Raw genomic sequence first — 14,659 nt, forward strand, 5'->3', positions numbered from 1 at the left:
GGTTCCTGTCAGCGTTGATCCAGGAGCATCCCCTGGAGGAGTGCATCCGGGCGGGACATTACTCCGCCAACGTCATCATCCGGCGGGTGGGTTGCACTTTCCCGGAAAAGCCTGACTTCCAATAAGAATGCTTTCATCTTCCTTGAATTCTTTTTTTTTTTTTTTTTTTTTTCTACTCAGTCCTGCTCGCTTCCAGGACTTTGTTAATGAATGTGTGTTTTTACATAAGTCACCCCAACGGGACGTTCTTGTCATATTTTTTAATGTGCGTTGGACCGGCCCAAAACAAAATTTATCGGATTTTTTTTTTTTTCTTTTCTACTCAGTCCTGCTTGCTTACAGGACTGCGTTAATAAACATCGGTTTTTACATAAATCACCCCAATGGGACCTTCGAGTCCAGTTTTTAAGGTGAATTGGACCGGCCCAAAATATGAGCAAAATTAATAGCATTTTTTTTTTTTTTTATTAAATGATTAAAATCATATTTGAACTGACTAGTTAGAAATACACATGGAAATGACATTTCACGCTTATAAATATCAAATAAAATTATTCTGCATTTGTTTAATTGACATTTTAATTGATGTAGCTATTTTACTTTTTGAATAATTTTGATTCAAATCATATTTTAAATGACAAGTTGAAAATGGACATGGATATTACATTACAGTCTTAAAAATATAAAGATCTACAATTGTTTAATTGACCTTTGAATGACTGTAGCTTCTTTTACTTGCTATTGGAATTAAAATATGTTTTCAAATGTAAAAACGCAAAATTATTGTGGGGAAAAAGGACATTTCAATGTTTGAATAAATGGAGTCATTTTGATTACAATCATATTTTAAATGACTAGTTAAAAAAAGACATGAAAATTACATGATAGGCAAGGGAAGAAATCAAATGATAATAAAAATGTAATTAATGAAATGTAATTTATGGACGTTCTAATTACTGGTGCTCTTTTGTTTGCCATTTTTACTCATGGATGGAAAATAAAACATCAATCTTCAATTGAATTAAAAGAAATTGTTCATAATTTGCATTCTGTTATATTTTATTCTTTTTATTTTGCTCCTATCCGGATGTGTTCCTCCCCGATGGTGTCAATAAAGTTGATGGCTGCTGCCAAAAAAATGATAACCAACAACCTGTCTCTTCCACACAGATGCGACCTGAAAAAAAAAAGGGGGGGGGGGGGGTTGCTTGCGCATTTGTGATTGGGCAAGATGGCCACTCACACGGCAGCTGGCTCGTTGGCCTCCCTCAAGATGACAGATGGCAAAAGAAAAACACAAAAAAGAGAGGCAGACATGATCAAGTCGTGACAATAGAGGCGACCCCCCCCCCCCTTTTTTTTCCTTCACCCCTCTCTCACTTTCTCATTTTAACTTTTCGCCTTGCCCCATTACACACAGGCAGTGGCGCCGCTGCATTTCGGGGGAGATTGGAATATAATAATACTGTACATCAATACCGTATTGACATGATGGAAACGTGGCGCTAAACAAACGCATTTGAACGTACTCGCAAACGCGTTCAAATGAGTTTGCAGAATACGCTCCCACGCCACCCCTGTCCTTCTAAATGTGACGCAGCCGGAACGGATTCGTCGCGTTTGCATTGATTTCAAAGAGGAAAGGCGATTTGAGGTTTGAATCCCAATCAAAACCCTGGCCCGCGTTTTCTCCCGCAGATGGCCAGCCGTCATTGTGTGCTAGTTGGCAAGGATTGAAGTTGGGGAGGGGGGTCCGCAAAGGTTGGCACACCCTGGTCCAATCGAGGGGGCCCCGGCTCCACATTCATTAGAAAACGCAGCCCCCCCCACCCCCCTTTATTCTTTTGAGTCCACCTGCCCCCCGCTGGCTGCGTTCACACATCCGACCTGCAGCCAATTAACAGCGCGCACCCTGCAAACATGACTAATGGATACTCGTTGGAAATGCAATTCCACGCCCGTAGTCTTTTCTTGGATAACATTTGTCCATTCTGCGAAAACACTTGAAAACACAACGATACTCATTTTTATTCTTGTGGTTTTTGTTCTCCCCGCAAGCTATATGTGTATATAAATGTAAACATGGTCCTTAGTCTCTTTTTCAAGCAAATGTGCCCATATTCTATGGAAACTTCAAAGCCCTTAGTCTCCGTGTGCGTCATAACCGTATTGTTCTGATGACACGTTACCTGCACGATGCCCTAAGTCTCCTTTTAGATCGGATGTGTCTCCGTACCATGGAAACGCTTCCAAACAGGAAAATGGTGGCTTTTTTTAATCAGTTATTTACCTGATATAGATGTTTTCAAGACCCCTAGTCTCTACATGGATAAAAGGTGTATCGTTCTGATGACACATTTTCTGCACCATGTTTTTCAGAATTTATCATTTCTGTTAAAATTGTTCTTTGCAATGACAGTGTGTTTTTTGTTTGTTTGTTTTTTTACCCTTGAGGCGCATAGTCTCCCCTTGGATAAAATGTGTACTTATTCCAAGGAAACACTTTATTTTTTTACAATGTTTTTTTCTCATCGTCCCAAGTCTCCTCTTTGGATAAAATGTCCCTATTCAATGGAAACAGAGACAATGATTTTTTTTCACATCCTCCAGTGCAGATGTATTTGTTTTTAATATTTTTTATTTCTAATTTAAATATTTCAAGTAAAAACTGTAACACTTTAGTCCTTCATCGATTATGCTAGTACTAGAGTTATCACGTTCATACTTTATTAAAGTAATCATTTACGATAATTCTTGATTACCTAAAATAATCAATTACGTTAGCACTTGATTACATGATGTAATTGATTACATAAGTACTTATTTCACCTTGTACCAACTATTTTAGAGCCTGCTTTGTGTACTTGTAACATAGTAATACATAAATGAGATTGAATGTGTGGACTATTAAAAATGTAAGTGGTTTAAAAAAAAAAACAACATATTTTTTTGCGTGTTACTTGGCGGGGGGCAAGTTTTACTGGCCGGTGCTTGGGGGTGTCAAAATATTGGCAAGAAGTCAACACGGTGTGGATTTCACATCCAGTTTGTGCGCCGGAGCTCAATGGATTGCGCAGGTGAGTAGCGACAGTGTAAACTAGATGTGAAGCACTCCAGTGAAGAAAAGGGGAGGGGGGAGGAGGAGGAGGGGGAGGGAGGGAGGAATGGAGGAGGAGGAGGGGGAGGGTACCATTTTGTCACAGGCTGCTATGTAGATTAACCTTTCAATTAGTTGTTATCAGCTGCTCTCCACGCGGCCAGCTCCGCATCCCGGATTATGTCTCCATCTTCCTCTCCGGCATCTTTTTGTCATCACGTCACCATCATGGAGGCCAGAGGACTGTGGGAAACTTGAAGAGGTAAAAAAAAAAGAAATAATAAAAAAGAGATGTTGCCACCGCGTCCCTTTGCATGCAACTCTCGGCGATTTGGGACTGCGGGGATCATTCGCGAGTTTAATGGCGAGCCAGCATTGCGAGCGCGTGCCTTCGTTGCGTTCACTGTCATCGGCGAAAGATCGGAAAACGCGCTGCCCGGCCGTGTGGTTTTGACATGCTTTAACGAGGAGTTTATGGGGAATTAGCGGCGGGGAGAGAATAAAAAGGGAGGCTGTAGGTGGAGGTGTCGCTGGTGCTGGTGCTGGTGCTCGCTTTCGCGACAAGCCCCCCTCCTTCCTCTCCTTGGAGTCGTTAAACACGCCGCCGTGGATCGGCGCCCCACTTTCTTTTTTTCTTCCTAATCGGCGTTTACGCCATGATGGATCGCCGTAATGAATCATTTCTAAGCGTCAAAAACGAACGGGCCACTTTGGAAATGTTTGGAATAGGAATGTACGGATAAGGTGGAGCGGCGTCGTGATGCTGTTTGACCAAAATATGCGGCTCGTTGGGTTCGAACGCGGTGTCTCATCCCAACCGCGTGCCATCGGCATCCACGCACGAGCTGAAGAAACGAAATAGGCGCGCAAATAAAAACGTTTTTCCCCGCTCTCTCCGCTAAGCGCTACGGTTAAGACTGGCGTGCCACCTTAAGAAGGCGGGTCAAGCGTCCGGAAAGTGACAGCGGACCTAGCCAATGGCACCGGCTCGCTTGTCGAGATTGACAGGCGCTTTATCAAACCGGCGATCGGATGTGGTCTGTTCCCAGCCAATAATGAAGTTGTCAGGGGAGGGCGCATAAGTGTCGGCGAGCTTTAATGAGACTCCATTGGATTGTAATCAGCGTCATGTCGGATTCGCCGTAAACTACAACAGTGGAACAAAATGGCGACTGTTTAGGTGACGACACTTTCGAACGCTGGCGTTTTATATCGCCTCTGTCGCGTAGTTGACCTGTAATTTTTCATTTTCCATCCCGCTCGGACCCACTCGGAGAGCAAGGTTTGTTCCTCGCTGGCTTGTTGTGTTTTTTTCTTTCTTTTTTTCTTTTTTCTTTTTTTTTTGAGAGAGCGCTTCGGCCGTCGGCAGCTGTCAAAAGGGAGCGAGCATCGATTGCGCGTTTCAGCACTTTGTCGCGGCGGCCATTGAGCTGTCACCCAAAAAGAAAACAAAACAAAAGTGGCGTGCGGGACTGCTTCGGGCGTTGCGATGTCCGTCTTGTCGTCGTCCTTTCTGGGCGCTTGTCGGACGCCCGTGACGTCACTTGAGTTTGTTTGTTGTCTTCTCGGAGATGTCACAAAACTTGAATTTTCGGTCTTCCCAAAGCCGCAAAAGTTGCTCCAGGTTTGGAATTTTAAAGCTCCTCTTACTTGTTGTATTTATCACGAGTTGGCTAACTTTTTTTCAGCAAATTACCACCTACTTAATATTATGGTAAGCCACCGTTAACATTAGCAGTGCTCTTAATAATAGAAAACTAAAAACATCACTCTGTATTTATTCACTGAAAATACAGTAAAAGTGAATTAAAAGAGCGCCTAAATATGTATTACCGATTAAATTCCAATGTTTTGCGTCAGTTTAGAGTTAAATACAACTGAACTATAGTTGGGCAGGGATCCTTTTGCATATCACTAGAGCAGGGATCCCCAACCTTTTTGTAACGGATGTGACGTCTGCATTGCCTGTTAAGAGCTGTCTTTTTCTTTGAGGTTCCAGGCTCGTCACCTGTCTCTTCATTGGGCTTTTCCCCCTTCCCAAAGTCGTCTTGTTCTTACTCATTTACTGGTATTTGTAAGTAAAAGTTTGGCGCTCAGGTGACCAAAACAAATCCACAAAGAGAATCCGGCCAGTTTTCAAAATAAAAGGTATTTCAAAATAAAATAGCTTTCAGACTCGATAATGCATAAAAAAGGGAAATAGACAATCGTTGACAGAAAAACCGTTTCGGTGAGAATTTTGACATTACTCTCAGAATCCTGCCGACTAAGTGAAAGTTCTGACTGGAATCGGACATCCAAATTCTCACTTTAATTCTGACCGTAGTCTCCAGAAGTCTGACGTCTCAGAATTCTGAGATAAGGTTGACCGCATTCTCACGTTTATCTTTTTTTCTTCGCCGGCCCTAATCCTCTTCCGTTTATCCCCGAACGCACTTAACCAAACTTCTTTCTGCCAGATTTAGGGACGACGTCAAGCGCGGTTCCCGGTCGCGGATTCACCCGTCCCCTCAAGCGTCCGTCGTCCCAACGGCCCGGATTTGACGAGGCGGCTCGGGCGGCGCGGCCAAACGCAGCTATTTTGGAGCTCGCCCGAGGATGCGGACGTACCCGTCGGCGCCGGGCAGCAGGCGGGATTCCGCACGGATGGCGTTTTTGTGAGTCGCCCGGCCCAACCATGGTGAAACTCGCCAACCCTCTGTACACGGAGTGGATTCTGGAGGCCATACAGAAAATCAAGCGGCAGAAGCAGCGGCCCTCGGAGGAGAGGATTTCCCACGTGGTGGGCACGTCGCACGGACTGGACCGCAAGACGGTCCTGGAGCACTTGGATCTAAGCGTTCACGATGGCTCCGTTCTCAAGGTCACCAACAAGGGGAGCGCCTCGTACAAGGACCCGGGGAGCGCCGGGAGGACCGGGTCCGTCCCGCCTCCCGCCTCGCCCGCGCCCTCAAAGGAATCCGTGTGGAGTTGCGACGATCTGCGCCACCTGGATTGGAATAAGATCCTGCGCAGGGCCGTGGAGGGCCTGGACGACGCGCACGGCTCCTCGCTCAAGAACATCGAGCGCTACCTGCGCAACCAGGACGACCTGGCCCAGGCGGCCGACCACCCGGCCTTCCGCCAGCGCTTGCGGCTGGCGGCCAAGCGCTCCGTCAACAGCGGCCGGCTGTCCAAAAACGGCCCGCGCTACCGGCTGGGAGGGCGCGGCGCCGCCGCCGGGGCTTCCGGCTGCCCCGGGACCGGCCCCTCGCCCTTCGCGTCGGCCGCGCTTCTACCGCATGAGCGAGAACAGGTATTCTTGTTCGTGTGGCGTAGCCGCTGGGTGGGGGGGGGGGGGGGGCAAAGCAGGATGCTAGCTCTAGCCGTGGCTGCAGCTTGCAGATGGAGGTGAGGCTCAACGTGGGGTGGAGCTTAACGTTTGACTCCACCCATACGGATTCTCCACCTTTCTAGCTTTTTTGGGGGGGGGGGGTTCTGTAAACTGTTTTGTTGGCGCCTTTATTGACGGTGCTTCAGGCTCCGTGGGTGGAGTCACAAACTAAGCTCCGCCCCACATTGGATCATATCAACGGAATGGAATCGATAAGATTTTAACAATTCAGGCTACATTTACAAAATGGACAAGTGGGGGGCTGACACTAGTATTGGCTGCCGATTTTTTTTATACTCTATCAGTGCTTGCCCATCCTGAACAATAGCTCTTGTTTGCGCATCACTGTAAGAGCCATAATAATGATTATGCCAGTACTGGCTATCAATATCCAGCCGATACGGGCCTTATTTGAAGGTATCGGGTTTTCGTGGAAGCTGGCCATACCAGCCACTGTGGGGCTGGGCAGTATGACCCGAAAATGAAATGTGAATTTCTTCATTTCATCCAGTCTGGATGATCATGATTTTTATTTTATTTATCAAAGTAATAAACCCAACAACCATTTATCTATTAAAAAGGTTTAACTTATAAGACAAATGAACTTAATGTTAAGACAATGAAGCGTTATGTTTTAATTACAGTTTTAACATAAAACTAACTTTTTAAGCTTGTGCATAATTTTCTTCAGCGCCACAATATATGAACTATTGTCAACTATTGCGCAACACCACACGATTTCACGATTTAGCTTCAAATCAGCGATTTTTAGAAAAATGAATCGAATTCGATTTTTTTTTTCTATCTTGGGGTCGCCATCGGGCTGATATGTCGTGACGTCGACTACCAAGCGGTATAATGTTTGCACGGCCGCCGGTCCGGATGATAATGAGAGAGAAGCGTTAGCCAGGAAGCGGCGCCGCGCTCCGGCGGCAGCCGCTCTGCTGTCGGCTCGCCGCAGGTTACATAAGCCCGACCAAAGGATGTGGTCGGCCGTCTCGTGAGAAGCAGTCGGCATACAGTATGCTGTCCGGATTTCGTCGGGGGGCTCCGAGACGCCGTCGCGTTTCGGCGATTCCAAGCAACCCGGGGCTTAGTTTGGAGGGCCGGCTTGGAGCGGGCTTGAAATTGAACTGAGCCTCCAGGGGCACTAAAAGGACGCTCTTCCGTTCCCTCGGGGCGCAAGATGCCGGCGCCACGACAACCTTCCCTTCGATGACGACTCGTTGTCGGACGCGGAAGATCGGCGCTGGCAATTTCGGTCAGACCAATGGAGAAATGAAAAAAAAAAAAAATAGGCCGAATGTAACCTCGACACATTTACCAAGGTAAACAAGTCGCAAGTACGCCTTCAACCACTTCCTTGAAGCAAAGTTGAGTAAATGAGGGCTGTCCCCGGCCCCTCGTGAGTCCGACCGCAGCCAAAAAAGAAGAGATGGGTCCCCAACCCAAATCTCCCACATGATATCAATCAAGAATGCTCCAGATTATTCATTTGGCTAATTCAAATTTATCGCGAGCCAAATTTTCGTTAGAGTTTCTGTCAGTTTGTTTTTTTTAATCCGATACCAATATTACAGCCTTGCGTGCTGCAATACTGAAACCGAATTATGCATGCTTTTCTTTATTTTAGTATGACACGTTGGAACAGGGTGCCTTTAGAGTCACCGTACACCGATATACAAGGAAACTAAAGAAGAGATCAAACAAAGGAGACTAGACGGCAAGCGTAGGAATGAGAAAATCCCATCCTTTTATTCCAAACATTTGCTTTACATAAAGTTGACCTCAAATCTGACAATGTAGCGCACTGGGATAAATGAACACAGAGGGAGCGCAGTGTGCAATGCACCGTTTGTGTAAGAGCGCAAATTTCGGTTCTCCATCCGTTTAATGCGTTTTTCCAACCGAAAAACCTCGGAAGCAAGTTGGGTTGTTGCTATCGAATATTTTTAGATGGACCGTCACGTTGATGAATTAGCGTACTAGAAGATAAGACCTTTGATGAACCAATTGTTGTTGAATTTTACGTTATTGCTTTTTAAAAAAAGCAATGAGCTCACATCACGAAATGCGACCTTTTTGAAACCGATTCAGCTACTGCTGCAGTCGTCGTTTTCCGAAGTAAAAGCAGATGTTTGCAAATGTTTGGATTCCACACAAACTGCAATCGGTCTGTTTTCGCGAATTGACGCGAACAAAGCTTGAACAATTTGCCCTTTTAAAATTGCTCAGGTGATTCTCGAAGGAGTCGCCCATTCATTTGATAATAGACTTGGGCAATGCATCTTAAAGGTGATTTTTTTTTGGGGGGGGGGTATGCATGTGTCTTTGTGGAGTTGTAGCGCATTTATAGCGGCGTTGCCTCATTCCTCGCCAGTTTCACAGTGAATAATCAGGAAGCGACACCTCCGATTCTGCAGCCGCGTCTCTGTGACTGCGTCTGTGGTCGGGGCCCCTCGCTTGGAAAAAAAGGAGACGCTGGGTTTCAAAAAAAAGGAGACGCTGGGTTTCCAAAAAACGAGATGGGCCTCGCAGCTCTTTTCCGTTTGGAAGCTTTCCATTTTTCAGTCCAGGTTTACCTTGCGCTTGAAAGCGCCGCAACTCGGCGGACACACAATGGCCGTGTTATGCCTTGAGAAAAACAGGTACTTGGCTGGCGGAAAAGAACGGCGTTGGCTCCCAGCGTGGAAGAGACTGTGCCAGGAACAAAGGCGAGGAATTGGATCCCCCCCGCCGCCCCCCTTTTCTCCCCCCGTTGTGTTATGCAACCACTTGAGCTCTCTTTCCAGCAGCAGCAGCAGCGGCGATGTTCTAATAGAAGGCCGCCCTCCCCCTCCCCCTCCCCCTCCCTCACTCAGGACAGCCTGCTCTTTTCATGCCGCATCATTTCCTGTCATGTACTTAATTTAGACCGCCCGAGAAAATAATCAGCCCGTTCCTCTTTTGCTCGACGTGAAATGCCGTTACCAGGAATAACTCCTTGTTCCGGGATTAGCCCGCGAAGATGATAGCGTGTCAAATGTTCTTGGATCCAAACATGTTTTCTTGACTCCAGAGCTTCCACGGCAGGCGTTTGGGCGGGGCGCCTCTGCCCTCGTTAGCTCGCAAACCTCGCCGTGAGTTTCGGCGGGCCCGTCGCAGGTGGTGCGCAGACCGGCCTTAAAGCGCAGATGGAAAAGCTCCTAAAGATTCTTTGCGCTCGCGTCTTGAGGCCCATTATGTCACACGTAAAGGATTTGCCTTTTTTCTTTTCGGCGGCAGCTGTAAAGGAGACCGAGAAACGTAGCGGACGCTAATTCAGAACAGAGCCCTTTGTTGGCGCTGTCGGAAGGCGAGGTTTCGAAAAGCCGGGCCCGTGCGACCCAAGCCCGCGTAAGCCCCCGTGGCCCAAATTGAATTCACGGGCCCATAGGTGTCAAAATCCAGTCCTCCAGGGCCGGTATCCTGCTTGTTTTTCCATTTCTCTCTCCTGATTCAGATGATTAGCTTATGAGCAAGCCCTGCGGGAGCTTCAAAATGGTAATCATTTGAAGCGGGTGTGTTTGATCGTTCGACAACGTGCAGCATACCGGCCCTCGAGGACTGCAGTTTGACACCTATGGGTCCGCGAACTAAATTTGGGCTCCTTTTTGGGCCCTCGCTCCAACCGTTAGCATTAGCTTTGATTTTGGCCACGATTTTGGCGTTAGGAAGACGATGTGACTTCAGAACGTCTTCTGAGCTTCATTTAATGGAAGTCTTTGTAGTCGGCACGTTCTGTTGCTCGTTAAGATGACAGACATCTTGTTATTATTAACATTGGATGCTACGCTGGATTTTTCGGGCAAACGCTTTAATTTATGAAAAGAGAAAGGCCAAGAACAAAAACATGTTTGTGCCATTAAATCAACTGAATCAGGAGTGTGTGCTTGTTTTAGCTTGTGCAGTAGCTGCTTAATTAACTGTTTACTTTAATGATGGGTCTGTTACACTTGTGTTTACACTTTGTTTTGTTTGGGCTTTTTTTTTTTGTTCGCTACAGGAAGTGATAAAACATGCCCTGCGTTTTTAAATTATTTTCAAATCTGTCAGAAGAGCAAAGGTAAACACAATCTACTTCAAAGGAATTGTATTTAAGGAGATAAATCATTGCGGGCAGTGTGACATATTTTTGTACATAATGAAGCAATAACTTAAGTGGAACGCTTAGGCCTTGTTTTCAGAACATGTTTTTCTGGAGGGAGGGGGCTAGAAAGAAGCCAAAATGTTTTCATCTGCCCCCATTCCTTTTGAAGGATTTTCACTTTGTGAGAAAAAAAACCTAACAGCTATTCAATGCCGCAGTTTTCGCAGACAGGAATATGCAGATATGATGTTACGCGTTGCATGAAAGAAAATGCTTCCCTGCAGCAAAATAGAAGCTTTCCTGTAACATTTAGTTCTCGAATCCAAGCCTTTTGTCAACTAGAAGTCCCACAGTACATAGCAAGAACTTTGCATTGTGGGAGTCAGGCTAAGCCACTCGATGAAGTGGTGGTAAGGCTTGCAAATGCCACAAGGTGTCCTCTAGAATTTTTGCAAATCAGTTTCCCGGTCCACATTGGCAGCTGCAAACTAACGTGGAGCTCCCATCTATAATCCCGCCGCTTCAGCTGACATTTTATTTTTTCCCCGTATCGCGATCAAGGTCGCGTATACAGTCCCGGTATCAAAGTTCGCACTAATAAGACAGGAATAGGTGAAATGGTCCGCATCCAATGTGGAGCGGAATTGAGCGGTGGCCTCTGAGGGACGTCCTCAAGGTGTTAGTGGCTCCATTTTGTTTCCCGTCAGCCTCCAGCGCGAGAGCCCGCTGTCAAATATTGACCGTGCCGGCTGGAAAATAGAGTCATCATTGACGTGGGAGTAAACACCCCCCCGACCCGCGCGCACACACACTCCGGTTGTCTAATTGACACGGAAGCCCTCAACAAGGACAAGATCCCGACTGTATGGCCGCTAGCCCCGCCCCCCCCCCCGTGGCTTTGAAAGAGGGCTCCTGTCACGTACCTCGAAAAATAACATTTACGTAGGTCACAAGGACGCAATTGACTTGACAGCGGGCATGGGCCGATAACGGCGTTGACGCTTGACCGCGCTGTTAAAAAGTCCAGCCTTCAACAACTGCCCAAAATGGTTAATGAGCGCCTTTCTTTTTTGCCTGCAGAATACGATTGACTTCTTGCTCTTGACTTAACAAGTCGCTTCTTGGAAAAGAATTGCACAGCACTTCATGGAATGGCAATAATGCATTTTGGTCAAGCGCCGCCCCTTCCTTGTCCGCGATGAGACTGAAATTGAAGTAAAAAAAGGGGGCGTGGACTTGTGAGCGAGGCCCGCTTGTACACAGAGAAACACGGTGTCCGCATGGCAGATAATGTAGACGTTTTTGTCTTAACCCCATCAGTGAAGAACACGACTTGTTTGCATGTGTAAACCAATAAATACGCAGAATTTTGATGATATCGCCGCTTCTGGGAGATGATTGGACAAAGCTTTACCAAATGGAGTTTAGTTCCTTGCCACAAGATGGCTCTCAAAACCATTTCAAAAACACAAATACATGTATGTGCTCACGCTAGTCAAACAAACTTGCTTCCGGTATCATTTTAAGCGTCGCGGGTGATAACGGTCAAAAGTTTTGCGGAGGATATATCCACACCGTGTATCACTTATTGCGTGCGTCGCGGGAGACGTCCGTGGAAATGCGGTTGGGTTCAGTGATACAGGATCGCTTCTGCTTGCAGAGTTGACTCAACAAGCCGCCTCTAAAACAAAGAGTCATCCAATTATTTTCAACCTTCTAGGTTAAGGAGGAGGTCATTGCCTCACAAATAACTCACCGGTGACGGACGCAAGAGGGATTTCTTTTGGCGTGCGAATCGCAAAATGCCATGTTAGCGTTTCCCAGCTCGTTGTGCCACCGAGCTAATTGAATCATACGCTCGTTAATCCTCCAGTAAGAAGAATGGGATTGAGCCCTCGCGTTTCCTTGGCCAAAATGATGGTGCCTCTCGGATGTCAGGCGTGGCGGAACGCCGCTTGCTTGTTTGTTTGGATCTTGTTGGGCTTCGTGGCAATCACACTTGCACTAGCCTAGCTTTACACTGCTGAGCAGATTCAACACTTTGATTTGTGTTTTTAGCAAATGTCTCTGTCTTTGGGATGATTTCATTGTTATTTATTACTTTGAAGGGGAATCTTCGGCATATTTTATCCAGCGACTGCAGAATAAAACATCGTCCGTTTTATTCCTGGCCCCTCTGCCAGAAAATTGCATCAGCGATGATATTGTGCCTTCGTATGAAACTTAATAAAGGCATACAACATTTTCATTATAACACAATTTAGCAATGAGTTGCTTCATGTTCCAGTTAATCTGCTCTCGATTTGAAAATGCATTGCTCCGTTCCTGCCGCGGAATTGAAAAAGCAAAACATTCGGATAGCTTTGCTGACACCTGCAGAAAATCTTAAATCTTAACTGCCTATAGATGCCACAAGATGGCACTAAAGCGATTCACTTTCATGTGAGTTAACGGCATCCAAATTCCTTAAGGAGAGAACATGTCAATGAATACAGTCATCTGGTGTCAGTTTTTAATTACTTCTGCAATTAAGTGTCACTGAAGACTTTTGGGTTGTTCCACTTTTTGGGTTGGTCGACTGCCTAAATATGGTACCAGATATCTGTCCTTTTTTTGCACTCCACATCTTGAGAATTTTGTCTTATTTGTGTACCCTCTCAGCTCCGGGTGGACCCCATCCCAATATGCAGTTTCTGTCTCGGCACAAAAGAGTCCAACCGAGACAAGCGTCCGGAGGAGCTTCTGTCCTGCGCCGACTGCGGCAGCAGCGGTAAGTCGACACTGGACACATTGACGTCAAAGCGTCACAGACATTCCGAAGGGATGACATAGTAGCGACGCAGCACTTGAATCACCCAAAAAAAAAATCGGGACTCCGTCCTCTGCGGTTTGAATCAACCGCTCTCATGTCTTCAGGTATTTCCCAAGCTGTGATGTCACAGAGGCCTTGTGAATAGGGATTTCACAGATGTTTCACAGCGTGAAGATTTGCGGCACGTCGGCTTCCTTGTGTCAAAATGTCCCCGTCGTCCAATTGAAAACTGTTGCTCGACTACGGTAGCGCAATGTGGCTATGTTTCAAGATATAACCGATAGCCCTAGCGGTGGATTGCGTAACCACCATTGCAAACGCTCAGAATGCATCATTAATTTTGGAAAATCTTGTCTGAAAATGACTTTTATGCATTAAAAAAAACATGAACAAAGAATTTAAACAGACCCTATGAAATCTTTGCGTTTTAGCGAGTCCCTCATTCGTATTCCCAACGCGGATATAGCTAAGTACTGCTGGCGTTTTGTTACTCTTGTAAGTCATTTTTAATATGTATTTTTTATAACTCTGGATCCATTTTTATAATTTATTAATATTATTTAAGGGTGCAGGGGCATTTCTGGAATGAATCGGGCTGTTTCTATGTGAAAAGTAACTCTACTTACTAAAATTGATGTTAGGAAATGACTCGCGGGACAAATTCCTTTCGTAAGATGAGGTAACACCGTGTATGTTTTTTTCCGCGTTTCCAATTTTTGCACTTGCCCGGTGCCAGCCGTGCAGACGCTGGTGTTTGAGCAATTATTTGAAATGCCGCGAGGGATGATTGCCGGCGTGACATTTTTACAGCGCAAATTTGACTAAGTGGCGTCGAGGTGGTTTTCATTAAGTGTAAACAAACGGCGCCGTGGCTGTAAAACAGCTTTTTTACAAGCATGACGGGGCGCTTTTTGACTTTCACGCATCGGCTCCCGTTAGAAATGAGCGCCCGCTACTCTTTCCGCTTCATTAGGATCAAATTAGCTGTAATTAGACACTCAGATGTTTTGATCCGACGGATTGCGGCAGCGAGGACGGGAGAAAAAAAGACACGCATGACACCGCCGCCGTTCTTTAGATGGCGACGTTCAACATTGATTCGTCGCGTCTTTTTCAACTCCTCCTCCAGGGCATCCCTCGTGTCTGAAGTTCTCCCCCGAGTTGACCTCCCACGTCAAGCGATTGCGCTGGCAGTGCATCGAATGCAAAACCTGCAGTTCCTGCCGAATACAAGGGAAAAATGCAGTAAGTAGTCCGAAAGTAAGTCCG

At 46.1% G+C, this 14,659-nt stretch overlaps 2 protein-coding genes and 1 long non-coding RNA gene across 7 annotated transcripts in view; 2 read left to right on the plus strand and 1 right to left on the minus strand.

Moving 5' to 3' along the window:
- The window catches only part of LOC148409995 (adenosine kinase-like), a 56,485-nt gene extending 55,444 nt beyond the window's left edge, over positions 1 to 1,041 (plus strand). For both annotated transcript variants that reach the window (XM_088439286.1, XM_088439287.1), the window contains exon 11: positions 1 to 1,041. In XM_088439286.1, the coding sequence (XP_088295412.1) occupies positions 1 to 125 (125 nt within the window). In that variant the 3' untranslated portion in view covers positions 126 to 1,041.
- LOC148409996 (uncharacterized) lies at positions 1,042 to 4,159 on the minus strand. Its single transcript, XR_015868421.1, has 2 exons — positions 3,222 to 4,159; positions 1,042 to 1,267 (listed from the first exon to the last, which is right to left on the minus strand). It is a non-coding gene; the product is annotated as an uncharacterized LOC148409996 (long non-coding RNA).
- The window catches only part of kat6b (K(lysine) acetyltransferase 6B), a 27,149-nt gene continuing 15,657 nt past the window's right edge, over positions 3,168 to 14,659 (plus strand). The window contains exons 1-4 of one of the 4 annotated variants that reach the window (XM_088439278.1): positions 3,168 to 3,359; positions 5,557 to 6,392; positions 13,240 to 13,348; positions 14,520 to 14,650. In XM_088439278.1, the coding sequence (XP_088295404.1) occupies positions 5,775 to 6,392; positions 13,240 to 13,348; positions 14,520 to 14,650 (858 nt within the window). In that variant the 5' untranslated portion in view covers positions 3,168 to 3,359; positions 5,557 to 5,774. Of the gene's footprint in view, positions 3,360 to 4,186; positions 4,380 to 5,556; positions 6,393 to 13,239; positions 13,349 to 14,519; positions 14,651 to 14,659 lie in introns of those variants that run through there. The other 3 variants (XM_088439280.1, XM_088439281.1, XM_088439279.1) reach the window with 3 other exon arrangements.

The sequence above is a fragment of the Hippichthys cyanospilos genome, chromosome 17 (genome assembly GCF_059441005.1).
Source record: "Hippichthys cyanospilos isolate Australia breed blue-spotted pipefish chromosome 17, RoL_Hcya_1.0, whole genome shotgun sequence".
Classification (NCBI taxonomy): domain Eukaryota; kingdom Metazoa; phylum Chordata; class Actinopteri; order Syngnathiformes; family Syngnathidae; genus Hippichthys; species Hippichthys cyanospilos.